Source organism: Mobula birostris, chromosome 1 (genome assembly GCF_030028105.1).
Source record: "Mobula birostris isolate sMobBir1 chromosome 1, sMobBir1.hap1, whole genome shotgun sequence".
Lineage (NCBI taxonomy): Eukaryota > Metazoa > Chordata > Chondrichthyes > Myliobatiformes > Myliobatidae > Mobula > Mobula birostris.
In genome coordinates this window covers 150,748,927-150,776,444 of record NC_092370.1, presented here as the reverse complement: position 1 = coordinate 150,776,444, position 27,518 = coordinate 150,748,927, and the positions used below count along the sequence as shown (strand labels likewise).

General features: G+C 41.1%; 1 protein-coding gene across 4 annotated transcripts in view; it reads left to right on the top strand.

Moving 5' to 3' along the window:
• Positions 1–27,518, top strand: part of cdan1 (codanin 1) — a 176,309-nt gene that overhangs the window by 56,181 nt on the left and 92,610 nt on the right. For all 4 annotated transcript variants that reach the window (XM_072263937.1, XM_072263928.1, XM_072263957.1 and 1 more), the window contains 3 exons: positions 15,207–15,282; positions 16,734–16,939; positions 24,350–24,464. In XM_072263937.1, coding sequence (XP_072120038.1) covers positions 15,207–15,282; positions 16,734–16,939; positions 24,350–24,464 — 397 coding nt within the window. The remainder of the gene's footprint in view (positions 1–15,206; positions 15,283–16,733; positions 16,940–24,349; positions 24,465–27,518) is intronic.

Below are 27,518 nucleotides of genomic sequence, written 5' to 3'. Positions count from 1 at the left end.
TTGGATAATTGGGATCTCTTCTGGGGGAATTATGACCTGTTCAAAAAGGACAGGTTACACCTGAACCCGAAAGGGACCAATATCCTGGTGGGAAAGTTTAATAGAGCTGTTAGGGAGGGTTTAAACTAATTTGGCAGGGAGATGGGAACCTGAATGACATAGCAGAGGAAGGGGAAAACAGAAATAAATCTAAGATAGTGAGCAGTAAGGATGTCAGGAAAGACAGGCAGGTGATGGGGCAAATTTGTAGCCATTGGGATGAGTTGCAGTGCAATAAAGTTGCAGTGAAATCAAAGCGAAAAGTACCAAATACTGGTCTTAAGGTGTTATACTTAGATGCACACAGCATAAGGAATAAGGTGGATGATCTTATCGTACAGCTACAGATTGGCAGGTATGATATTGTGGCCATCACTGAGACGTGACTAAAGGATGCATGTCTCTGGGAGCTGAACGTCCAAGGATACTTGGTGTATCGGAAGGATAGGAAGGTAGGCAGAGGGGGAGGCATGGCTTTATTGGTAAGAAATGATATTAAATCATTAGAAAGAGGTGATATAGGATCAGAAGGTGCAGAATCTTTATGGGTTGAGCTAAGAAATCGCAGGGGTAAAAGGACCCTGATGGCAGTTATTTATAGGCCTCCAAACAGTTGCAGGGATATGGACTACAAATTACAACAGGAAATAGAAAAGGCTTGTCAGAAGGGCAGTGTTATGATAATTGTGGGAGATTTTAACATGCGAGTGGATTGGGAAAATCAGGTCAGCACTGGATCTCAAGAGAGAGAATTTGTAGAATGTCCACGAGATGGCTTTTTAGAACAGCTTGTTGTTGAGCCCACTAGGGGATCGGCTGTACTGGATTGGGTATTGTGTAATGAACCAGAGGTGATTAGAGAGATTGAGGTGAAGGAACCCTTAGGAGGCAGTGATCATAACATGATTGAGTTCACTGTGAAATTTGAAAAAGAGAAGCCGAAATCTGATGTGTCCGTATTTCAGTGGAATAAAGGAAATTACAGTGGCATGAGAGAGGAACTGGCCAAAGTTGACTGGAAAGGGACACTGGCGGGAAAGACAGCAGAGCAGCAGTGGCTGGAGTTTATGCGAGAAGTGAGGAAGGTGCAAGACAGGTATATTCCAAAAAAGAAGAAATTTTCGAATGGAAAAAGGATGCAACTGTGGTTGACAAGAGAAGTCAAAGCCAAGGTTAAAGCAAAGGAGAGGGCATACAAGGAAGCAAAAATTAGTGGGAAGACAGAGGATTGGGAAGTTTTTAAGAGTTTACAAAAGGAAACTAAGAAGGTCATTAAGAGGGAAAAGATTAACTATGAAAGGAAGCTAGCAAATAATATCAAAGTGGATACTAAAAGCTTTTTCAAGTATATAAAGAGTAAAAGACAGGTGAGAGTACATATAGGACAGATAGAAAATGATGCTAGAGAAATTGTAATGGGAGATACGGAGATGGCGGAGGAACTGAACGAGTATTTTTCATCATCTTCACTGAGGAAGACATCAGCAGTATACCGGACACTCAAGGGTGGCAGGGAAAAGAAGTGTGCGCAGTCACAATTACGACAGAGAAAGTACTCAGGAAGCTGAATAGTCTAAAGGTAGATAAATCTCCCGGACCAGATGGAATGCACCCTCGTGTTCTGAAGGAAGAAGCTGTGGAGATTGCGGAGGCATTAGCTATGATCTTTCAAAAGTCGATAAGTTCTGGCATGGTTCCGGAGGACTGGAAGATTGCAAATGTCACTCCGCTATTTAAGAAAGGGGCAAGGAAGCAAAAAGGAAGTCATAGACCTGTTAGTTTGACATCGGTGGTTGGGAAGTCATCGGAGTCGATTGTCAAGAGGTTACAGACTACCTGGAGGCATATGACAAGATAGGCAGAACTCAACATGGATTCCTTAAAGGAAAATCCTGCCTGACAAACCTATTACAATTTTTTGAGGAAATTACCAGTAGGCTAGACAAGGGAGATGCAGTGGTATTGTATATTTGGATTTTCAGAAGGCCTTTGACAAGGTGCCACACATGAGGCTCCTTAACAAGATAAGAGGGCATGGAATTACGAGAAAGTTACATACGTGGATGGAGTGTTGGCTGATTGGCAGGAAGCAGAGAGTGGGAATAAAGGGATCCTATTCTGGTTGGCTCCCAGTGGTGTTCCACAGGGGTCCGTGTTGGGGCCGCTTCTATTTACATTGTACATCAACGATTTGGATTATGGAATAGATGGCTTTGTGGCTAAGTTTGCTGACGGTACGAAGATAGGTGGAGGGACCGGTAGTGCTGAGGAAACGGAGAGTCTGCAGAGAGACTTGGGTAGATTGGAAGAATGGGCAAAGAAGTGGCAAATGAAATACAATGTTGGAAAGTGTATGGTTATGCACTTTGGCAGAAGAAATAAACGGGCAGACTATTATTTAAATGGGGAAAGAATTCAAAGTTCTGAGATGCAACGGGTCTTGGGAGTCCTCGTATAGGGTACCCTTAAGGTTAACTTCCAGGTTGAGTCGGTGGTGAAGAAGGCGAATGCAGTGTTGGCATTTATTTCTAGAGGAATAGAGTATAGGAGCAGGGATGTGATGTTGAGCTCTATAAGGCACTGGTGAGACCTCACTTGGAGTACTGTGGGCAGTTTTGGTCTCCTTATTAAAGAAAGGATGTGCTGACGTTGGAGAGGGTACAGAGAAGATTCAGTAGAATGATTCCGGGAATGAGAGGGTTAACATATGAGGAACGTTTGTCTGCTCTTGGACTGTATTCCTTGGAGTTTAGAAGAATGAGGGGAGACGACATAGAAACATTTCGAATGTTGAAAGGCATGGACAGAGTGGATGTGGCAAAGTTGTTTCCCATGATGGGGGAGTCTAGTACGAGAAGGCATGACTTAAGGATTGAAGGGCGCCCATTCAGAACAGAAATGCAAAGAAATTTTTTTAGTCAGAGGGTGGTGAATCTATGGAATTTGTTGCCACGGGCAGCAGTGGAGACCAAGTCATTGGGTGTCTTTAAGGCAGAGATTGATAGGTATCTGAGTGTCTGTTTGAAACAGATATGGAAAAATTTCTGTAGCCAGCGGGTGGTGAATTTGTGGAAGTTACTACCATAGCCAGCTGTGGAGGCCAGGTCGTTGGGTGTATTTTAGGTTCTTTATTGGACACTGCTTCAAAGGTTCTGGGGAGAAGGCCATGGAGTGGGGCTGAGGAGGGTAAGAAATGACGGAGCAGACTTGATGGGGCCAAATGGCCTAATGCTTCTTCTATGTGTTAGGGTCTTACAACTTCTGCTCGGCAAATCTATGATAATTTTTATAGCCTTCTTAAAGAAACTTTTACTTTATTCCTCAGAATCAATTCTAGCAATTAGCCAAGTACCATTGGCCTGTAATTGATATATTCTTGCTTATCTTCGACAGCAGAGTGTTAATTGTCCTCCAACTGTCAGCTGCTGAGTGTATGTTCATGGTCTTCTGCCATAAGGTTCAGTGTATTGTGCATTCAGAGATGCTCTTCTCCACACCATTATTACAATTCATTGTTATTTGAGTTATTGTTGTCTTCCTGTCAGCTTGAACTAGTCTGGCCATTCTCTTCTGACCTCCCTCATTAGTAAGGGGCTTTCACCCACAAATGTCGCTCATTGTCTGTATTTTGTTTCTCACACAACTCTGTGTGAACTCTAAGGACTGTTGTGAGTGAAAATCCCTGAAGATCAGCAGTTTCTGAGATTCTCAACCCAGCCCTTCTGACACCAAAAAAAACACTTCACAGTTGAAGTTACTTAGATCACATTTCTTCCCCATTCTGATGTTTGGTTTGAATGACAACTGAACCTCTTGACCATGTCGAATCACAAACCAGAGAAAATCTGAAGATGCTGGAAATGTAAGCAACACACGCAAAATGCTGGAGTAACTCAGCAGGCCAGGCAGCATCGATGGAAAAGAGTATGGTTGATGTTTCAGGCTGAGACCCTTCATCAGGACAGGAGAAAGACAGGGAGTCAGAGTTAGAAGGTGGGTGTGAGGGGAGGAAGAAACACAAGGTGATAGGTGAAATCAGGAGGATGGGGGAGGGATGAAGTAAAGAGCTGGGAATGTGATTGGTGCAAGAGATACAGGGCTGGAGCAGGAGAGTCTGATGGGGGAGTACATAAAGTCATGGAAGAAAGAAAAGAGGGGGGAGTGCCAGAGGGAGTTGATGGACAGGGAAGGAAATGAGAGAGGGAGAAGGGATTGGGGAAGCTGAAGCGGGGTGAGGGTGGCATTACTAGAAGTTTGAGAAATTGATGCTCATGCTATCAGGTTGGAGACTACCCTCCCCCCATCCCCTGCTTTATGCTTTCCACAGGTTTGCGCCCTATGTGACTTCCCTTTTCCAGTCATCTTGCCCCAGTATTCTCCCTCGTGGTGCTACACCTGCCTCTACATCTCCTTGCTCGTTACCATTCAGGGCTCCAAACAGGCCTTTCAGGTGAGGTGACACTTCACCTGTGAGTCTTTTGGGGTCATCTACTGTATCTGGTGCTCCTGGTGTGGCCTCCTGTATATCAGTGAGACCCGAGATAGATTGGGAGATCGCTTCGCTAAGCACCTCAGCTCCATCTGGCAGAAAAAGTGGGATCTCTCAGTGGCCACCCATTTTAATTCCACTTTCCATGCCCATTCTGACAGTCCATGGCCTCCTCTACTGTCACGATGAGGCCACACTCAGATTGGAGCAACAGCACCATCTCTATTTCCTCTGAATAGCCTCTAACCTGATGGCATGAACATTGATTTCTTGAACTTCTAGTGATGCCCCCCCCACATCATTCCCCACTCCCTTTTCCCTCTCTCACCTTATCTCCTTACTTGCCCATCAACTCCCTCTGGTGCTCTTCCCCATTTTCTTTCTTCCATGGCTTTCTGTCCTCTCCAATCACATTCCCCCTTCTCCAGCCCTGTATCTCTCTCACCAATCAGCTTCTCAGCTCTTTACTTCATCCCTCCTACACCCTCCCTTCTTCCTTCCTTCCCCCCACCTCCTAAGTCTGTCTCAATATCTTTCGTTCTCCGGTCCTGATTAAGGGTCTCAGCCCGAAACGTCAACTGTACTATTTTTCATAGATGCTGCCTTGACTGCTGAGTTCCTCCAGCACTTTGTGTGTGTGTGTCTCTTGACCATGCCTGCATGCTTTTATGCATGGTTTGCAACCACATGATTGGCTGATTAGATATTTGCATTAACAAGCAAGCATACAGGTGAACCACACAAAGTGGCCACTGAGTGTAATTTTCTATGCTTTCTGTTTCATTAAACTGTTGACCTCATCCTGAGGAATGAGGTAGGTGAAGTGGCAGAAGTGCCAGTTAGCAAGCATTTAAGTCCAGTGACCATAATTCTATTAGTTTTAAAATGGTTATGACTGATTCACAGGTTAAGGTTCTGAACTGGGGCAAAGCAAATTTTGGAGCCATTGAACAGCGGTTGATTGGGCAAGATTGCTTGTAGGGCAGAGTGTTTGTCAAGTGGAAGGCTTTTGAAGGTGTGATGTCAAGAGTTCAGGGCTTCATGTTCCTGTTGGGGTGAAGGGCAAGGCTGGCAGGCTTGGGGCACCCTGGGTGATGGAAGATATATTGCAGCTCTGATTAAGAGAAAGGGGGAGACGTACAATATGCAGAAGCAAATGGGAACTATTGAATCTTCTGATAGCTACAAGAAGTGTAAGACTGCACTCGAGAGAAGATAGGAGGGCAAAAAGAGGATATTGGTCCAGCAGGGAAGGTGAAACAAATTCCGAGAGATTATGTAGGTATTTTAAGAGTAAAAGGGTGGTTAGGGAGAGAATAGGTCCTCTTAAAGGTCAGCAAGGTCATCTGTGTGTGGAACCCAAAGGAAATGCCTGAAACTTAAGGAATATTTCTCTTTAGCTTTTACCATGGAAAAAAAGTGATGAAAGTTAAGGATATACAGTGCTTATAAAAAGTATTTGCCCCCCCTTGGAAGCTTTCATGTTTTATTGTTTTACAACATTGAATCACAGTGGATTTAATTTGTGTCAAAGTGAAAACAGATCTCTACAAAGTTAATTGCAAATATAAAGCACAAAATAATTGATTGCATAATTATCCATCTCCTTCAAGTCAGTATTTAGTAGATGCACCTTTGGTAGTAATTACAGCCTTGAGTCTGTGTGGATATCAGTTTTGCACACCTGGGCTCTGCAATTTTTCCCTATTCTTCTGTACAAAACTGCTCAAACTGTCAGATTGCATGGGCGTCGTGAATGAACAGCCCTTTTAAGTCCAGCCACAAATTCTCAATTGGTTTGAGGTCTGGTCTCTGACGTGGCTACTTCAGGACATAAACTTTGTTGTTCTTAAGCCATTCCTGTGTATCTTTGGCTTGGGGCCATGGTCTTGCTGGAAAACAAATCTTCTCCCAAGTCGCATTCATTTTACCCTCTACCTCCACAAGTCTTTTAGTGAAGCATCCCCACAGCATGATGCAGCCACCACCATGCTTCACACTTGTGTTTTTGATGATGTGCGGTATTTGGCTTACACCAAACATAGTGTTTAGTCTAATGGCCATAAAGTTCAGTTTTGGTTTCATCAGACCATAGAACATTCTTCCAGCTGACTTCAGAAACCCTACACATGCCTTCTGGCAAACTATAGCTGAGATTTCATGTGAGTTTTTTTTTCTTTGCCACTCTCCCATAAAGCTGCAACTGGTGAAGCACCCAGGCCACAGTTGTTGTATGTGTAGTCTCTCCCATCTCAGCCATTGAAGCTTGTAACTCCTCCAGAGTTGACATAGCTCTTTTGGTGGCCTTCCTCACTTGTTTCCCTTCTTGTACTCAGTTTTTGAGGACAGCCGGCTCTAGGCATATTTACAGCTGTGCCATATTCTTTCCATTTCTTGATGATTAACTTAACTGTACTCCAAGGGATATTCAGTGACTTGGAAATTTTCTTGTATCCATCCTACCACCAAATACACCTCCCTCCTCTCCCCCCCCCCCCACCACTTTCTGCTTTTCACTGGGATCATTCCCTATGCGACTCCCTTGTCCATTCCTCCCTTCCCACTGATCTCCTGATCTCCTTCCTGGCACTTAACCTTGCAAGTGGAACAAGTGCTACACCTGCCTCTTCTCCTCCTTCCTCACTGCCCTTCTGGTCCCCAAACAGTCCTTCTAGGTGAGGTGATGCTTCACCTGTGAGTCTGTTGGGGTCATATACTGTGTCCGGTGCTCCCAGTGTGGCCTCCTCTATATCGGTGAGACCCGACATAAAGATTTGGAGACTGTTTCACCAAGTACCTATGCTCTATCCACTAGAAAAAGTGGGATCTCCCAATGGTCAGCCATTTTAGTTCTCTCACCTAATCTCCTTGCCTGCCCATCTCTGGTACTCCTCCACCCTATTCTTTCTTCCAGGGCTTTCTGTTCTTTCCTATTAGATTTCACCTTCTGCAGCCCTGTATCCCTTTCACCTATCAACTTCCCAGCTCTTTACTTCACCCCTCACCCTCCCGGTTTCAGCTATCACCTTGTGTTTCTCCCTTCCCTCCCCCCACCTCTTAACTCTACTCCTTACCTTTCTTTTCTCCTGTCCTACTGAAATGTTGACTGTACTCTTTTCCAGAGATGCAGCCTGGCCTGCTGAGTTCCTCCAGCATTTTCAGTGTGTTTATCTTTACGTGGAGTTGCTTGGAGTGTTTCTCTGTGTTCTTGGTGTGGTTTTTGCCAGGATACTGACTCAGCAGCAGTTGGACCTTGCAGATACAGGTGTATTTTCACAACAATCAATTAAAACACTGACTAGATGTGGTGATGTCCATTTAACTAATTATGGGAATTTTAAAATCAGTTGGCTGCACCAGTGATAATTTGGTGTGTCATATTAAAGGGGATGAATGCTCATGTAGTCAATTATTTTGTGTTTTATATTTGTAATTAATTTAGATCACTTTGTAGAGATCTGTTTACACTTGGATACGACAGAATCTTTTTCTGTTGATCAGTGTCAAAAAAAGCCAAATTATATCCAGTATGATTGAATGTTGCAAAACAATAAACCATGAAATCTTCCAAGGGGGTGAATGCTTTTTATCAGCAGTGTAAATCCTGTTACCTTGGGCCATATAGGAAATTGCAGGGAGAAGGTATTTAAGGCCTTAAGGGGTATTAAAATAATTCTCCATGCCTGATTTGATGCATTCTCTAAAGAAGAAATTGCAGAGGCCCCTGCAGAAATGTTTACTTAATCTCTGGCCACAGATGAGATTCCCAAGAACAAGAGAGTGGCTAATGTGGTACCTTTGAAAAGAGTAGCAAAAACAAGCCAGGAAATTTATAGCCAGTTGGTTTGACATTGGTGGTGGGTAAATTGCTGGAGGAAATTCTAAGGTGTAGAGCTACCAACATTTGGAGAAACCAAGTGTGATTCAGGACAGTCAGCATGACTGTGCGTTGGAAGTCCTGCCTAATAAATCTCTTGGACTTCTTCAAGGAGGTAACCAAGAGAGTGTTTTAATGCAGAGCAGTGGATCTTGTCTTTGTGGACTTTTGCAAAGCCTTTGTCAGGGAGCCTCATGGCAAGCAGGTTTGGAAAGTGAGATCGCATGGGATCCTGTTGGAGATGACAGATTGGAATCAAAATTGGCTCAGGAAACAGGTGATGGTTCAGGGTTGAGTCATAGTGGAGGACGGTGTCTGATGGTGTGCCACTGGGTTTGATTCTGGGACTTTTGTTGTCTGTAGTTCAAATAAAGATTTAGATTTTTTGTGGATTACACTAAAATAGGTGGTGCAGATAGTGTAGAAGGTTCTGTAAAATTAGAAGGAGATCTTGACCAGCTGTGGCAGAGGATTGGCAAAAGGCTTTCAGTACAGGTAAGTATGAGGTATTGCATTTTGAGAGGTCAAACCAAGGTAGGATTTACGCAATGAATGGGGAGTGTTATGGAACAATGAGGAACTAGGAGTGTAGGTGCATAGTTTGTAGAAGGTAGTGTCTCAGGCTGGTGAAAAAATCATTTGGCACTCTGGCCTTCATCAGTCAGGGCATGGAGTATAGGAATTGGAGCATTGTGATGCAATCATATAAGAGAAAGAGATAAAGGCTGCTTGAGGGCAATGATTAGAAAGACACATGAAATACTGGAGCAGTTCAGCAGGTCAGGCAACACCTATAGAGGGAAATAAATAGCCAACATAGGCTAAGATCCTTCATCTAGGCTGGTAAGGAAGGGGCTGAAGCCAGCATAAAAAGGTGGAGGGGCATTAATACAAACTGCCAGGTGATAGGTTGAGTTCAGTTGAGGAGGAAGGTCATTTGGTGGAGGAGGGGAATGATGTAGGAAGCTAAGAGGTTATGCATGGAAGAGGTAAAGGTCCAAAAGACTATAAGAAAAAGCAGAATTAGGCCATTCAGCCCTTCGAGTCTGCTCTAACATTCTATCATGGCTGATCCCGGATCCCACTCAACCCCCTGCACCTGCCTTCTTGTCATATCTTTTGATGCTCTGACCGGTCATAAAGCTATCAACTTACACCTCTAATATACCCACGGACTTGGCCTCAGCCACAGACTGTGGCAGAGTATTCCATAGATTCACTATTCTCTGGCTAAAAAAATTCATCCTTACCTCTGTTCTTAAAAAGTCACCCCTCAATTTTGAGGCTGTGCCCTCTAGTTCTGGATACCTCCACCAGAGGAAATATCCTCTCCACATCCACCGTGTCCAGTCCTTTCAACATTTAGTAGGTTTCAATGAGACCCCTGCCCCCCCCCCCACACACACACACACACACACACACACACACACATTCTTTGAAGTTCTAGTGAGTACAGGCCAAAGCTGCCAAATGCTCTTCGTATGTTAAGCCCTTCATTCCCGGAATCATCCTCATGAACCTCCTCTGTACTCTCTTCAATGACAACACATCTTTTCTGAGAAATGGGGCCCAAGACTGTTGACAGTGTGGCTTGGCTAGTGTCTTATAAAGCCTTAGCATTAGCTCCTTGCTTTTATATTCTTTTCCACTTGAAATAAATGCCAACGTTCTGAAACGTCGACTGCACCTCTTCCTACGGATGCTGCCTGGCCTGCTGCGTTCACCAGCAACTTTGATGTGTGTTGCTTGAATTTCCAGCATCTGCAGAATTTCTGTTGGTTGCCAACGTTACATTTGCCTTCTTTACCACAGACTCAACCTGTGAATTAACCTTCTGGGAGTCTTGCACAAGGACTCCGAAGTCCCTTTGCACCTCTGATGTTTGAATCTCCTTCCATTTGAATAATAGTCCACACTATCGTTCCTTTTACCAAAATGCATGATCATACATTTCCCAACACCTGCTTTTTTGGCCATTTTTCGAATTTGTCCAAGTCCTGCTGCAATTGCATTGCTTCCACAGCACTACCTACCCCTCCACCAATCTTTGTATCATCCACAAACTTTGCCACAAAGCCATCAATTCCAATATCTAAATCATTGACAAACAGTGTGAAAAGCAATACTGACCTGAGGAACATCACTAGTCACTGGCAACCGACCAGAAAAGGCCCCATTTATTCCAACTCACCACCTCCTGCCTGTCAGCCATTCCTTTATCCACGCCTGTGTATTTCCTGTAACACCATAGGATTTTATCTTGTTAAGCAGTCTCATGTGATGCACCTTATGAAATGTCTTTTGAAAATCCAGATAAATGACATCCACTGCCTCTCCTTTATTCACCCTGCTGGTCACTTCCTCAAAGAACTCTAAGAGATTTGTCAGGCAAGATTTCCCTTTACAGGAACCCTGCTGACTTTGACTTATTTTATCAGTAGTCTCCAAGTACCGCAAAACCTCGTCCTACGTAACAGACTCCAACACTTTCCCAACCACTGAGGTTAGGCTAACTGGCCTCTAATTTCCTTTTTATTTCGCCTTCCTCCTTTCTTAAAGAGTGTAGTGACATTTCTTAGTCCTCTGGGACCATACCAGGATGAAGTGATTCTTGAAAGATCATGACCAATGCATCCATTATCTCTATCAGGACTCTGGAATGTAGTCCATCTGGTCCAGGTGAATTATCCACCTTAAGACCTTTGAGTTTGCCTAGCATTTTTTCTAATGGCACTCATTCCTGCTCCCTGACACTCATGGACCTCTGGCACACTGTTAGTGTCTTCCACAATGAAGACAGATGCAAAGCACCTATTAAGTTCATCTGCCGTTTGTTTTTGTTCCCCAGTACTACCTGATCAGCTACATTTTCCAGTGGTCCAATACCAACTCTCTCCTCCCTTTTACATTTTATATAACACAAAAACTTTTAGTATCCTGCTTTATATTATTGGCTAGTCTGCCCTCATATTTCATACTTTCCCTTCTTATAGCTTTTTTAGTTGCCTTTTGTTGGATTTTAAAAGTTTACCAATCATCCAACTTCCCACTCACTTTTGCTACCTAATATGCAGTTTCCTTGGCTTTTATGCAGTCTTTAACTTCCTTTGTAAGCCATGGTTGCCTATCCCGGCCCGATTGAAAACTTCTTGCTTTGTGGGACATATCTATCCTTTGCCTTGTGAACTATTCCCAGATACTTAAGTCATCTCTGCTCTGTCGTCTTCTCTGCCAATATCCTCCTCCAAACCACCCTGGGCAAGCTCCTCTCTCATCCCTCTCTAATTCCCTTTATTCCACTGTGATATTGATATGTGTCACTTGTGCTTCTCCCTCTCAAATTGTAGTATGAATTCAATCATAATTTGATCATTGCCTCCAAAGGATTCCTTTGCGTTAATCTCCAGAATAAGATCTGGGTTATTACACAACACCCAATCTAAGACGGCCATTCCCTGAGTAGGCTCAAGCACAAGCTGCTCTAAAAAGCCATCTCGTAGGCATTCAACAAATTCCCTCTCTTGCGATCTGACACCAACCCGATTTTCCAATCCCCTTGCATATTGAAGTCCCCCATTGCAATTGTGTCATTACCCTTATTACATGCCTTTTCCAGCTGCCTTTGCAATCTCGACCCCACATCTTGACTACTATTTGGAGGCCTATGTATGATTCTCATAATATTTTTTTTCCCTTACAGTTTCTTAACTCCACCCACAAAGATTCAACATTCTCTGACCCTATGTCACCTCTTTCTAAATACGTAATTCTGTCTCTTACCAACAGAGCCACATCACTGTCAATGCCTTCCTGCCTGTCCTTTCCTTTGATGTTAAGTCCCCACCTATGGTCGTCTTTCAGCCATGACCCAGTGATGCCCACAACATTGTACTGACCAATCTCTAATTGTGCTGCAAATTCGTCCACCTTATTCTGAATGCTACACGCATTTAAATACAGCACCTTCAGTACTGCATTCTTCACCCTTTTGAACTTTGCCTCTGTGGTACAATTTAACTCTTTGCTCTGTCTGCTTTTGTACCCAGTCATTGGCTTGCCCTTCCTTACATTCACGTTACACCCATCATCTACTTGTAAACCTGCTGGCTCATCCGCAGCTCTATCGTATTGTTTCCCATCCCCTGCAATACTAGTTTAAACCACTCCCAACAGCTCTAGTAAATCTGCCCACAAGAATATTGGTCCCCCTCGGATTCAAGTACAACCTGTCCCTTTTGTACAGGTCCCACCTGCCCCAGAAGGGGTCCAGAAATCTGAATCCCTCTCCCCCCCCCCCCCCCCCCGCTGCACTTCTTCCAGTCATGCATTTATCTGCCACCTCATTCTATTCCTATCATCACTGTTGCGTGGCACAAGCAACAATCCTGAGATTACTACCTTTAAGGTCCTGCTTCTCAGTTTCCTTCCTAAATCCCTGTATTTTGTCTTCAGGACTTCCTCCCTTTTTCTACCTATGTCGTTGGTGCCAATATGTACTACTGGCTGCTCATTCTCCCTTTTCAAGATACCATGAACGCATTGAGAAACATTGTGGATCCTAGCACCTGGGAAGCAAACCCCACCTCCTCTTCGTACCCCATCTGTTATTTATATACACACATTCTTTCTCTCACTCTCCTTTTTCTCCCTCTGTCCCTCTGATTATACCCTTTGCCGATCCTCTGGGTTTTTTCCCCCTCCCCCTTTTCCTTCTCCCTGGGTCTCCTGTCCCATGATCCTCTCATATCCCTTTTGCCAATCACCTGTCCAGCTCTTGGCTCCATCCCTCCCCCTCCTGTCTTCTCCTATCATTTTGGATTTCCCCCTCCCCCTCCCACTTTTAAATCTCTTACTAGCTCTTTCTTCAGTTAGCCCTGACGAAGGGTCTCGGCCTGAAACGTCGACTGTACCTCTTCCTAGAGATGCTGCCTGGCCTGCTGCGTTCACCAGCAACTTTGATGTGTGTTGCTTAAACTACCAACCATGTTTCTTTTCAAGTCCACGAAATTGCCTATCTGTCCCTCAGACTATAGAGTTCCCTATTACTGCTGCCATCCTCTTCAGTTCCCTACCCTTCTGAGCCGCAGGGCCAAACTCAATGCCAGAGGCCCAGTCGCTGTTGCTTCCTGCTTTCCCAGGTATATCCCCCCCACCCTCAACAGAACTCAATATGGAGTACTTATTGTTGAGGGGGATAGCTTCAGAGGTGCTCTCCACTACCTGACATTCTCCTTTCCCTCTTCTGCCAGTCACCCATTTATCTGTATCCCGTAGCCTTGGGATAACTAACTCCTGTGGCTTCTGTCTATCATCTCTTCACTTTCCCTAACAAGGCGAAGGTCATCAAGCTACAGCTCCACTTCCCTAACCTGGTCTGTAAGGAGCTGCATCTGGATGCACCTGGTGCAGATGTGGCCATTGGGGAGGCTGGGAGTCTCCTGGAAATACCACATCTGACACCCAGAACAGAATACTGGCTCTGTAGACATACCTGCTATTCTCTCAAGATTTAATTAAGAAATAAAGAATGAGCTTTCCTACTTACCTTGCCTCCGAAGAAGGAATCTGATAGGAGAGGAATGTTGATCATGGAATAAAGGGAAGGAGGTGGAGAAGATAGGGGAAAGAATGTTGCAAAATTCTTTTATTTTTATTATTTTTATTTGGAGATATAGCGCAGTAACAGGCCTAATAAGCCTGTGCCGCCCAGTTACACCTTTGTGACCAATTAACTTGGTAACCCATGCATCTGTGGAATGTGGGAGTAAATTGTGATCCAGAGTAAACCAGTGCAGTTAGAGGGTGAGTATAGAGTCCTTACAGTCAGCGGTAGAATTGAACTCAGGGTCTTGGCTCTGTAATAGCGTTGCGCTATCTGTGTAATTTGTTGCTAATGTTGTGAAGTTTAGTCTGACCTACTGGGGGAAAGGGGGAGAAGGATGACAGAAACAAATGGCTAGTCATGCTACAAACAGAAAGAAAGAGTGATTTTTTACCAGAGTTGGAGAATTCAATGTTGTGTCCTGTTGGCTGCAATGTCTCCAGAAGAAAAATCAGCTGCTGTTTCTCGAGCTTCCTTGTTGTAATGGTTCAGGATTCCACAAACTGAGAGGTTAGAGTGTGATTTGAAGCGAGCAGATATTTTAAAGGATATTGAATAAATGGTTCATTTAAAATCAGATAGCTGTGTGCTGTGGAGATTTTCCTCATTTTCTGCCTGGACCTGTGGTAAATCTCAAATATTGCTGTGATATTCAGGAATGCAGAAGATACATGGGCCAGATGGCTATGATCCCTAGTTCCACAATGTAAGTTTCATTTGTATCTCCCTTGGGAAGAATAGAATAGGTTGGGTTTGATAAGGATTTTGCTGTGAAATCAGGAATCTGATTGATTTGCCACTTGTAGGGAAACTCAGTTTTAAATTAGCCCTCCTCTTACTGCAGGCTGTCCCTTCCGTTCCTGCTGTTGTGGGCAAGTAGAAGCAGTTGGTCATGATTGACATTATCTTGTTGCAGAGTAGATCCCGACAGCAACCCCCTATCTTCGAGCAAGAAAATTTTCCTTATTATTTCCAGAACCATTAACAAGGTGATGACCTTCACTACATCTGCAGAAGTTGCCTCCCAAGAACAATTTCTATTAAATACTTTAAGGCCAAATGAAGTATAATGGGTTATACTGAATGAAATGAGAAATGTAGGCAAAGAGATGTTGAAACCATTAGCTGGATAATTGCTGATAACTTGATAGCTTTATACCCTGATCATTGGAATTGTTTGGCATTTTGATTTATTCCAGAAACATGATGATCAATCTAAGCATAGCGTGTAACCACAGTCACTTCGCACGATTATTTCAGAAACAACTGATAAGAGTAAGTATATTGTTTAGTTTCCATATATTTCAAGTCCATCCTGATAGGGATGGGAATCTGGCAGCTTGTTTCCTAGTTTTTTTGAAATTCTTATTTTTTTTTTTATTACTCAGTTTCTCCATTTTGCAGTTTTATTTGATTTCTAAGTTTCTTTTGGGTTTCTTGATTCTCTTGACTTATAGCAAAAGCAGCAAGTTATCTTGAAGGAATTCTGAAGAAGAAAGTTAAATGTAATCTGTATAGAGCTTAATTATTACTCTCCCAGTTGTTCACCTAGTTGTTCACTTGTTTCTTTAGAAGCTACAGTAGTATATTGTAATATAACTTCTTGAACTGCTAACATGTCAGATGGCATATTGAATGCATTGAATTTTCTGACACTGGAGAGAGTATTTTAGCCCATGTAAATTCATTTAAGTTAGTGTAGCACAGAAATACACCCTTTGGCCCACCACATCCACACTGATTTATTTGCCTATATGTGCCTGCATTAGGTCCATTTACTTCTATGTCTTGCCTATTTAAGCATTGTCTAAATACCTCTAAGGCATCGTAATTTTATCTGAATGTACATAATTCCAGATATCAACCACTTGCAGTGTAAAAATAAACTTGCTGCTCAGATCACCATTAGAACCTGTTCCTCTCACTTTAAACAAAGCCCTCTTGTTTTTGATTCCCCTACTATGAGAGGAAGGTTCTGAATATCTACCCTCTCTATGCCTCAGGTTCCTTAAGGAAAACATGCCCTGTCTATATATTCTGTCCCCATAACTAAAATCCTCCAATCCAAGCAACAACCTTGTGAATCTCCTCTGCAAACTCCCTTGTGTTGTTACATCCTTCTTATAATGTGATGAACAAAACTTTACACAGTACTCCCAAGTGGAGCCTAACCAGTATTTTGTCAAGATACAGCGAGATATCCCAACTCTTATTCAAGCCCCAGCCTGCGAAGGCAAGCATGTCATGCTTTCTTCACCACTTATTTAGCAGAGCATGCTTTGATGGGCCAAATGGCCCAATTTTGCTCCTACCTTTTATGGTCTATACGTTCGATCAGTTACTCTGAAGGAACTTTGAAGGACTTGGGTCTCTTGGTCTTCGTGTTCATCATGTTCTGTTTATTTTTCCCTAATGTACGTTTACTTTAAATGCTCCATGTGGTGACAAGTTCAAATTTAAAATTTTCTGGGAAATGGAATATACTCTGTATTGGATTTTTTGGTGACTGCTACATTGGAGGTGATTACTGAGATGGAAACTGGGCTTTGTATTGTCAATGCACAAAAGTAGGTGTTTGCTGATACTTAAGGTAAAGGCATAGTAATTAATTTAAAGATAGCTAGTTGTGACCCTATAGTTCTGGAAAATCACCTTTCGGGATTATTGAGCTGCATTTGAATTATATTTCTAAACATCGATGACAATTATCCTTTTATTTCCTATAGATGTGTAAATGTACAGTTGGAACACTTTTAGGCAATGAACATCCTGACCAAGATGTGCTGGACATATTTGGAACAGACAACCTTACCAAACTGAAAATGCTACAGGAGCGCTTTGTTGCTCCACAGAATATTGGGGGGCCGTGTCCTCCTCCAGCTTTCTCTGGTTGCCAAGTATTCTTCAGAGATTTTCTTTTATGTGCAGGGAGGTTGGTTTTGCTTTAATTTACTTAATAATCTTAATGAACTTAATGAACTTATAATCATTTAATCGAATATTAATTTATCTGAAGTCATTTAATTAGCTTAGATTCAGTGTGGACTTGATAGAGCACTTTAATTCAAGCTCTCCCTCTCCAGCTTATCATCTTGAGTTCATGCACCTTTATTATTTGTTCTCTGATTAGTGAAAATAAACTGTCTTTCCAGCCTGCTAACAGTTTCTTGTATTAAAACAACAGAAAGAACATAAAACTTAGAAAATAGAATAGTACAATACAGGAACAAGCCATTTGGTTGAAATGTTGTGCTGAACTAATTAAACTACGGGGATTTCCGGGTCATCAAGGGAATGGTGGCGTAAGGAAAAGGTGTCTCAGCCAAAAAGAAGGTAAACTGCCCCAACATCGAATTTAGACAAATACTTAATATTGTATAACTATATTAATAAAAGGGGCAAGGATGATGTCTAAGAACAAGATTAAAAGGTCTGCTCCGAAGGCTGATGAACACAAAGAGATGCAGCAAGGTGACGGGCCTAGCTCCCCCACGGCAAGCCAGGACGGAGCTAATGAGCAGGAATTGGTGACTCTGTCTTTGATTCTCAGAGAGATTCACGAGTTCTGACAAGATAACAACAAACAGCTGGAGGATATTAAAGGAGAAATAGTAAAAACTAACTCGAGGATAGATGAAGCCGAAGCGAGGATTGTTGGAATTGAAGAGAAGCTACAAAACGCAGAGGAAGTGATAGCAGAAATGCTAAAGCTGCAAGAGCAGCTCCAGTGGAAGCTCATAGACCAAGAAGGCCGCTCAAGAAGGGAAAATGTGAGGATCTACGGAGTTCCCGAAGGAACTGAAGGTAAACCCGGATTGATGATTCCCTTTGTGGAGAAGCTGCTTAGAGAGAACCTTGATATACGGGCCGCAAAAGACCTACAGATAGAAAGGGCTCACCGCGCGTTGGCACCACAGCCTCCAGCAGGCGCCCAGCCCAGATCGATTCTGGTCAGATTTCTCAGTTACAGAACGAAGGAAGAGGGGCTTAAACGGTCATGGCAAAAGAAAGGTTTCATGTGGAGCAACTGTAGAATCAGTTTAGACCACGATTACGCACCGGGGATCCTTGCCAGACGGAAGGAATATGCGGAAACACGGAGGGTCCTGAAGGAAAACAACATCAGATTTCAGACCCTGTATCCAGCTCGGCTGAAAGTCTTTTACGACGAAGGGACAAAAACTTACGCTACGGTGGAGGAGGCAACCTTGGACCTGGCGGACCGGGGTCTACCTATTGAAGTTATCACCCAACTGGAGTCGCTACTGGAGAGGATTCGGCAGAAGTCGTGGCAGTTAGTGGGGCGAGGACACTCCACACGAGCCAGAGTGTCAAACTACAAGGAAAAGCTGCAAATAGTCAGACGTGAATGTACAGAGAATACAGACTAATTAAGAGAAATGACTGAAAAGAGTAAGTTGGACTCAAAGGTAAAATGAAAGCTGGTATCTGAAAATAAACTAGACGGAATAACTTGAATGATAGCAATATGGTCGAGACATAAATAGGGGAAAATTCTCTATAATTATTCAAACTGCTGAGGGCCCTCTAACACAGGGTGAAGATAGAGGTTATCCCTCTGAACTGAGGCGGGTCGGTGCTCAGGCCTCACTGTGGGAAGTCGGGAAAAATTTTCAAATGTTATACGTTCAAAAATGTCTAGGTTATATGTTTTGGTTTACTGTGGAGAAGGGATTGCTTATTGTTTGGTTAGAAAAGGAGAGTGTTTTTTTTCTACTAGAGAAAAATGCAAATTGAATTGATAAAAATAATTTCCTATAATGTTAATGGGGTTTTGAATCCAATTAAAAGAAATAAGATTATGTCTAAATTGAAAAAAGAAAGGGCACAAATAGCTTTCCCCCAGGAAACACATATGAGCCAATCTGAACATGGAAAATTAAAAAGAATGGGCTTTAAACATGTATTTTATTCATCATATAAATTGAGCCACAAAAGAGGGATAGCTACTTTAATATCAAGTACTCTTAATTATAAACATATTTCAGCGACTAAAGACAAAGATGGAAGATTTGTAAAAATTACAGGAAGAATAGAAGGTACAGAAATAACATTGCTGAATGTTTATGCTCCTCCAGGTTGTGAATGGTTATTTTATAGACACATTTTTGACCTAATGGTCAGTTCTCAAGGGGTAGTAATTTATGGAGGGGATTTTAATATTAGATTAAATCCTATATTAGATTCTTCAAGAATAGTTACTCAGAATAAACCTCTGACTCGAAAAATGAATTTATTGATGGAGGAGTTGGGAATTATAGATGTGTGGAGGGAATTACACCCCACTAGTAAAGATTATACACATTACTCTTACCCTCATTCAGCCTATTCAAGGATAGACTATTTCTTTATCTTTAATACAGATAGACTCAGGATAAAAAACTGTAATATTGCAACAATTGATCTGTCAGATCATAGCTCAGTCTCTATGTCTCTAATCCTGGAAAGGAAAATGAGGAAAACACTATGGAGGTTAAACTCACATATACTCAATAACCCGAAAGTAATGGAGAGATTAAGGGGAGAAATCAAAGAATACCTAGACCTTAATGACACGGGAGAAACATCACCAGTGATCTTATGGGATACATTGAAAGCTGTACTGAGAGGGAAAATTATTTCCATTACCACTCACATGAAAAAAATCAATGCACAAAAATTAGCAGACCTTCAAGGAAAATTAAAACAACTTCAAGTTGTAGATAGCAACAAAAGTAATTCAAATTTAAAACAGGAAATTAGGAAATTGCAAAGTGAAATTGACGATATTTATAGGTTGGAAACTCAAAGAAATTTTCTTTACCTGAGACAAAAGAATTATGAAGTAGGCGGTAAATCAGCTAGATTATTAGCATATAAATTACGAAAACAACAAGCAGACAATACAATTCATAAAATAAAGAATCCAAAGACAAAGCTTGTGGAGAGTACAATAGGGAAAATTCAAGAGAGTTTTGAAACATATTATCGAGAGCTGTACTCCCAACCCCTGGCCTCCAATGAGCCCTATATAGACAGTTTATTGAATTCTTTAGATCTACCTAAACTTACAGATTTACAAAATAAAAGTCTGTTAGAACCAGTAACTGCCAAAGAACTGAATGTGGCCATCTCTAGTTTAAAGGCTGGAAAGTCCCCAGGTTCAGATGGGTTTACCTCAGAGTGGTACAAATCCCTGAAGTCACAGTTAGCCCCATTACTACTTAACACCTTTAATTGGATCTTGCAGAGAAGAGAAACTCCACCTTCCTGGAGAGAAGCGATTATTTCAGTTATTCCTAAAGAAGGTAAAGATAAACTAGAATGTAGCAATTATCGGCCAATTAGTGTTATTAATTTAGATTACAAACTATTTACATCTGTATTAGCGTGCAGATTGGAAAAGCTCTTACCTGGCCTAATCCATTTAGACCAGACTGGATTTATTCAACAAAGACAAACACAGGACAACATAAGGAGAACTCTACATATATTAGAACAGGTTAATAAGAACGAGACAGAGACAATGGTAGTAGGATTAGACGCTGAGAAAGCTTTTGATTCGGTTAGTTGGGCATTCCTATACAGAGTGTTAGGAAAATTCAGCTTTCAAGAAAAGTTTATTAAAGTAATTCAGACTCTATATGACAGCCTTACAGCTCGAATTAATATAAATGGGGACCTCTCTGACTCCTTTATTTTAGAGAGAGGCACTAGACAGGGATGCCCAATTTCTCCTCTCCTTTTCACGCTATATATTAACCGCTTGCCCAACTAATAAGACAGAGCGAAATCGTAAGAGGTATCAAGGTGGCAGGGATTGAACAGAAAGTGGCGTTGTTCGCAGATGATTTTTTAGTCTATCTGAGTGAACCAGAAAAATCATTTATAGGATTGTTTACACTGTTGGATGACTTTGGGAAAATATCAGGTTATAAAATAAATGTAACGAAAACGCAGGTTATGTCCCTAAATTATACACCATCCAAAAAATTGCAGGATACATATGATCTTAAGTGGGAAGCTAAATCATTAAAATATTTAGGAATAACCCTGCCGAAGGATCTTTCAACGCTGTCACAGGTAAATTATGGGCCATTAATCTCAGAGATAAAAGCAGATATGCATAGATGGAATCTTATCCCCTTTTTAAGTTTAAATTCAAGGATAAATACTATAAAAATGAATATTCTTCCTCGGTTACTGTATCTTTTCCGTACTTTACCTGTGGAGGTGGATGATAATCAATTCAGGGAATGGGACAAATGGATTTCCCGCTTCATTTGGTAAGGAAAGAAACCTAGAATTCGATATAACACCTTACAGTTAGGGAAGGAAGGAGGAGGCATGGTTCTTCCTTGCCTGAGAAATTATTTTTATGCCTCACAGATAACCCCTCTGCTATATTGGTGTAATAGGGGATATAAGGCTAGATGGAAGGAAATAGAATTTGGATTGGTTGACAGTTTTCCTCTACAGGCCTCAATAGCTGACAAAGGATTGATGGCCCAATTGGAAAAATTTAAAAACAGTTGGATAAAACTGTTACATTAAAAGTATGGCAGAAGGTGGTTAATTCATGTGGAATTAATAACATGTTAAAACTCTTCAGATGGTGTGCATATGATACCGAATTTCTTCCCAACAGAGGAGATAAAAGATTTGAACTATGGATAAAGAAAGGTCTTACAACCTACCTCTCATTTATAGATAAAAGAGTATTACGAAGTTTCCAAATCCTGCAGGACAAACATGGCCTAGAACACAATGACTTTTTTAGGTACCTTCAAGTACGAAATTATGTTACCCAGAGTTGCAGATATACAGACCTATCAACAGAATTAGAATTTTTCAAGATTCTTTATTCGGCTTGCAGTTCAATATCTAGTAAATCAGTTTCTCGATTATATAATACACTCTCCCATGCTAAAAATGTAAACACATTGTATATTAAAGAGAAGTGGGAGAAAGAAGCGAGGTTGGTACTTTCAGAGGAGGCTTGGGGGAAAATATGCAGCTTTCTGTGGTCTTCGACTAATTTTTTGACTAATTCTTCTCACTGTTGGAAAAATATTATAAGTTACTTCAAGACCCCATATCAGGAAAAATATAAGGATACAAACGTGACGTGTTGGAGAAGGTGCGGCTCCAAGGAGGCAAATCATTTCCATATTTTCTGGGATCGTCCTAAATTAAGTCTATATTGGGAAGGTATTCATAGAACATTAGTTAAGGTACTTAGGACCCAGATACCTCTGAACTTTGAGACGCTCTATTTGGGGCATGTATTGTTTCTTGAACAGAAGGAAGATATAAAGTTGCTGCAGGCCCTTTTAGCGGCATGTAAGAAATCAATCACTAGAAAGTGGCTAAATCCAATACCACCTACATTAGAAGATTGGCACGAAATTATCTTGGAAATACTTAAAATGGAAAAGTTGACACTCCCTGAGAATTCAAAAAGAAAAATTTTATCAAATCTGGAATAAATAGATTGAATATATAACCCCAAAGCGAGCAGACTTTAGATGACTCTCCTAATGATTTATACTGCTCTTCTCATCAACACAGTAATATTGCTAATGTAAGCACCCCTAGTCTAAATGTTTACTGTTTTTGTTTTTTTTTGGAAAATAGAGAATTAATACAAGTAAAGGAAAAGATTTGGGTAAGGAATAAAAAATGATAAAATTAAGTAAATAAGTACATAGGGATTGGATAATTATGTTTGGGGGCAGGAGCAAGTATGAACAAGTTAGGATGTAAACACCTACATTGGTTGTTACATAGGCTTACATACAACATTTTGGACCAGAAGAAATGATCCAGAAGAGATATATGGAAACTATTACTAATTCACTATTATTACTATTTTTCTTAACAATTAATACCATTATTTAGCCTAATATATTAGAATTTCCACTGTACATAATTATCTATTTAGGTGTCTAATTTCTTTTTATATCATCTCAATGTGTACTTAAGAATGTATAAATAATTATAGATACATATAAAAAAATGGAAAAGGTTATACATGTGAAAAAAGTACATGATACTTGTGAATTCCTTATCCAAATAAAAATAAAAAAATTTTTAAAAAAAGAACTAATTAAACTAATGCACCTAATTCCTTCTGCCTGTATGTGGTCCATATCCCTCCATTCTTTGTACATTCATATGACTATCTGAGCTTCTTAAAGTCTTAACATATCTGCCTCCACCACTGTTCTTTTTAGGGAAGTCCAGGTATCCTCTACGTAAGTATCATCACAAACAAGACTTGACAGTGCCTGTACTGTCTTAGAAGTTTGTGTAGAATTGACATGTCACAAAAAATGTTCATGCTTCTGAAGATGCACAATGTGGAGTATCCTAACTGGATGTGTCTTGGCCCGGTTTGGAAACATAATGCCCACAAATGGAAAATGCTTCAGAAAATGGTAGATGAAGCCCGGTCCATCACAGAGGAAATACTCCCCATCATTGAGTGGAACGCTACTACAAAAAAGCAGCATCCACCATCAAAAACTCCCACCATCCAGGCCATGCTCTCTTCTCGCTATTACCATCAGGCAGGAGGTATAGAAGCCTTTGCTCTCACACTACCTGGTTCAGGAACAATTATTATCCTATGACCATCAGGCTCATGAACTGGCATGCATGCCCTCATTCACCACTACTGTGAACTATTCTTCTCATAAAAAACATTAGCACTACTTGCTTATGTTGTGATTTTCTAAATATCCAGTCACTACTTCCTTAAAAATTGAAGCCAGTATTTTCCGGTGACAAATTTGTCAAGCCTATAGTTTCATGATCACTTGTATTAATAATAAGACTTAAATTTCTGGTACCTAATTTAGTGGAACATTTACAGAATCTGAGAAGTTTTTGCAGCAGGACATTTGTGTTCAAGTGCTATTAAGCATTTCATCCCATTGGTTTACTTAATACATTTTCCTAGTGTTTCTTTTCAGTTTCTCCTTCCTCTTTGGCTCTAGAAAATGGTGGAAGATGATTTTTACTGGTCAACAGGGAGGTAGAGTGGCTCTAATCCAGGAAGCTTGACAGTGTGAACCAGAACCCCCAGATTCAATTTTGAAATTGCTGTTAAATAGTTAGTTCTTTCAGTGCTCCCTTGCAACTTTTCCTGCGAAATCGTTAATCAGTTACTATTCCACATAACAAAATTGATTTGTGTTTATAAAATAATTATTCTTCTGTGGGTAGAAAGTGGTTCTTTCCAGAACCTTTTATACTAATCAATACTCACTTGGTATACAACTTTGTTGGCACTTCATTCTTTGAAAGGACTTACTTGTCATTTTTTCCTCTGATGCAGCCATCAGTTGAACCAACACTTGTCAGACATTTTGTGTCAGCAGATTTTGGAGCTGGATGGCATTACCATCCTTAGGCACAAGTCCTCAGGAGGTGAGGCAGACATGGATGAACAGGTAAATTATGATACAATATGTGTTGTTCATTTTATGTTGTTTGTGATCTTCAAAATCCTTTGCTGACAATGGATTGTTTTCTCTTTATGATATAACTAATTTCCTGAATATCTAATTGTTTGATTATGTAGACTGCATCAACTAAATAATTCTTCCCAAAACCCTAATAATAACTTTTGGGTCTAAAGTTTAGCACAATTGATTGTATGGAAGTTGCTTGGTAGTTTATGATTATATAGATGAGCAAATATTGAATTTGTGTGTTCAATTTCCATCTTGCTGCTGGAGTGGATCAGGCATTTCACAGATAAACACTTTTTTAAAGTTGCTACACCTGGTGAATTGGTGACAGTACTCGAAACAGTTCCGTGTTAGGCTGAACAGTCAGAGGAGTATTGTTAAGACCAGCCATGAACTTGTAGAACATGCTTCAAGACCTAATGGCTGTCTTGTACTCATATTTAAAGTGTGCGCAGCCCCGACTGCTTTGCTCCTGTATTTTTGGGAAGATGTTGTGGAGCAAGAGAACACATCTTCATTTGTGTAAAGTGGAGGTGTGTTTATTTGATCAATCTTCCTATAGCAAGTTCATTTGACATGGACAGAGACCCACTAAGTCCATGCTGACCATTAAGCACCATTTTCCACATTCCTTGCGGCATCTATCCTCAAATCTTACATTTTCTGAGAAAACATGTATTTAGTACTGAATCCAAATATATCAGTTATGTCTTCATCTGTGTTGTCATGTGTTCTTGTGCTAGACTAGGCCACTAGTTGTCATGAAGTTGCTACAAAGACTGTTAGAAGCCTGTAACCTCTGGTGCAGAGGTTAGGGGTTATCTCATGGATTGTTTATTCATTTTACCAGCTTCTACATGAGCTTTATCAATGGTGTAATTTTTGCGGAGCAGCAATTCCTTTTGTGTGCTGATAGTAATCTTGTAAGTTGCCATCAAGGAAACTTGAGTATCTGATAAGTCTGAACTGACTTTATTGGAGCATTGAGAGTTAGTTCCACTATTTGTCTACGCCACTGTGATGCCTAGGTAATTCAGTAAAAAAAAAATCTGTACTGCAGTTCATGTTAAAGTGAAAAAAATTTCAATCCAAAATTTAGATTATCAGAATTGTAGATAATATAAGAAGAATTTTACTGTTAAATATCTCATTATTGGATGATATGGGTGGTGTTGTGGTTTAAGATGAATTTTGGTGGGGTTTTCATTTTGCAAACTATTAATTCACCCGAACTTTGAAAATGAGGGTATTCAGATTGGCTAAAACCTACATTTTATTTTGTGATTCAAGCAAAATGGCCATCAATCAAATTGTAAAATTTGTTAACACGAGGAATTCTGCAGATGCTGGAAATTCAAGCAACACACATCAAAGTTGCTGGTGAACACAGCAGGCCAGGCAGCATCTCTAGGAAGAGGTACAGTCAACGTTTCGGGCCGAGACCTTCGTCAGCCTGGCTTGCTGGTGTTGGTAAAATTTGTTATTGTCTAAGAAAACACTTTGTTCACTCTATTAAATTATAAATCCTTTACCATAAGGAATAAATAGAAATTTAGCAAAAATAAGATTTGGACATTGAATCTATGTTAAATCCAAAATATTGGAAATGTCTGTTCAAAATAAGCTATTGCTCTGTGCTTTGTGTACTGCTGTCTCTGTGTGTGAAGTAGGAAGTACACAATTCAGCAGTCAGCCAAACTCCATTCATTTGAACACAGGAGTCAGGATGTAGCATCCAAGCTCCAGGTACTTTATTGGGCAGCACTCACATATTCAATTGAAAAAGAATAAAACTGAGGGGAACAGAGAAGTACCATAAGTACTTAATGCTGCAAATTTCTGATAAGACCATAAGACATAGGAGCAGAATTGGGCCATTCAGCCCATGGAGTCTGTTCCACCATTCTATCATGGCTGATTCTGGATCCCACTCAACCCTATACACCTATCTTCTCACCATTTCCTATGAAGCCCTGACCAATCAGGAAACGATCAACTTCCACTTTAAGTATACCCATGGACTTGGCCTCCACTGTAGTATCTGGCAGAACATTCCACAAATTCTCTACTCTCTGGCTAAAGAATTCCTCCTTATCTTTGTTCTAAAGATCACCCCTCAATTTTGAGGATGTGCCTTCTAGTTCTGGATACCCCCACCATTTGAAACATCCTCTCCATATCCACCTTATCTAGTCCTTTCAACATTCGGTAGGTTTCAATGAGATCCCCTCCGCATTCTTTGAAATTCTAGTGAGTACAGGCTCAAAGCTGCCAAACACTCCTCATATGTTAACCCCTTTATTCCCTGATATCATCCTCGTGAACCTCCTCTGGACTCTCCAATGACAACATATCCTTTGTGAGACAATACTTCAAGTGCGATCTGAAGTCTTATAAACCCTCAGCATTATCTCCTTGCTTTTACCTTCTGTTCCCCTTGAAATAAATGCCATCATTGCATTTGCCTCCTTTACCACAGACTCAACCTGTAAATTAACCTTCTGGGAGTCCTGCACGAGGACTCCTAAATCCCTCTGCACCTCTGATATTTGGATTTTCTCTCCACTTAGATAATAGTCTGCACTATTGTTCCTTTTATCAGAATGCATTGTCATACATTACCCAACACTGTATTCCATCTGCCAGTTTTTGCCCATTCTTCCAATTTGCATTGCATTGCTTCCTCAGCTCTACCTACCCCTCCACATATCTTTGTATCATCCACAGGCTTTGCCACAAAACCATCAATTCCATCATCCAAATCATTGACAAACAATGTGGAAAGTAGGTGTCCCAGTACTGACCCTTGAGAGCACCACTAGTCACCGGCAGCCAACCAGAAAAGGCTGCCATTATTCCCACTCGCTGCCTCCTGCCTGTCAGCCATTTCTTTATCTATGCCAGTATATTTCCTGTAATGCCATAGGATTTTATTTTGTTAAGCAGTCTCATATGTGGCACCTTCTCAACTGCCTTTTGAAAATCCAAGTAAGTGCCATCCACTGTCTGTCCTTTGAAGAACTCTAACAGATT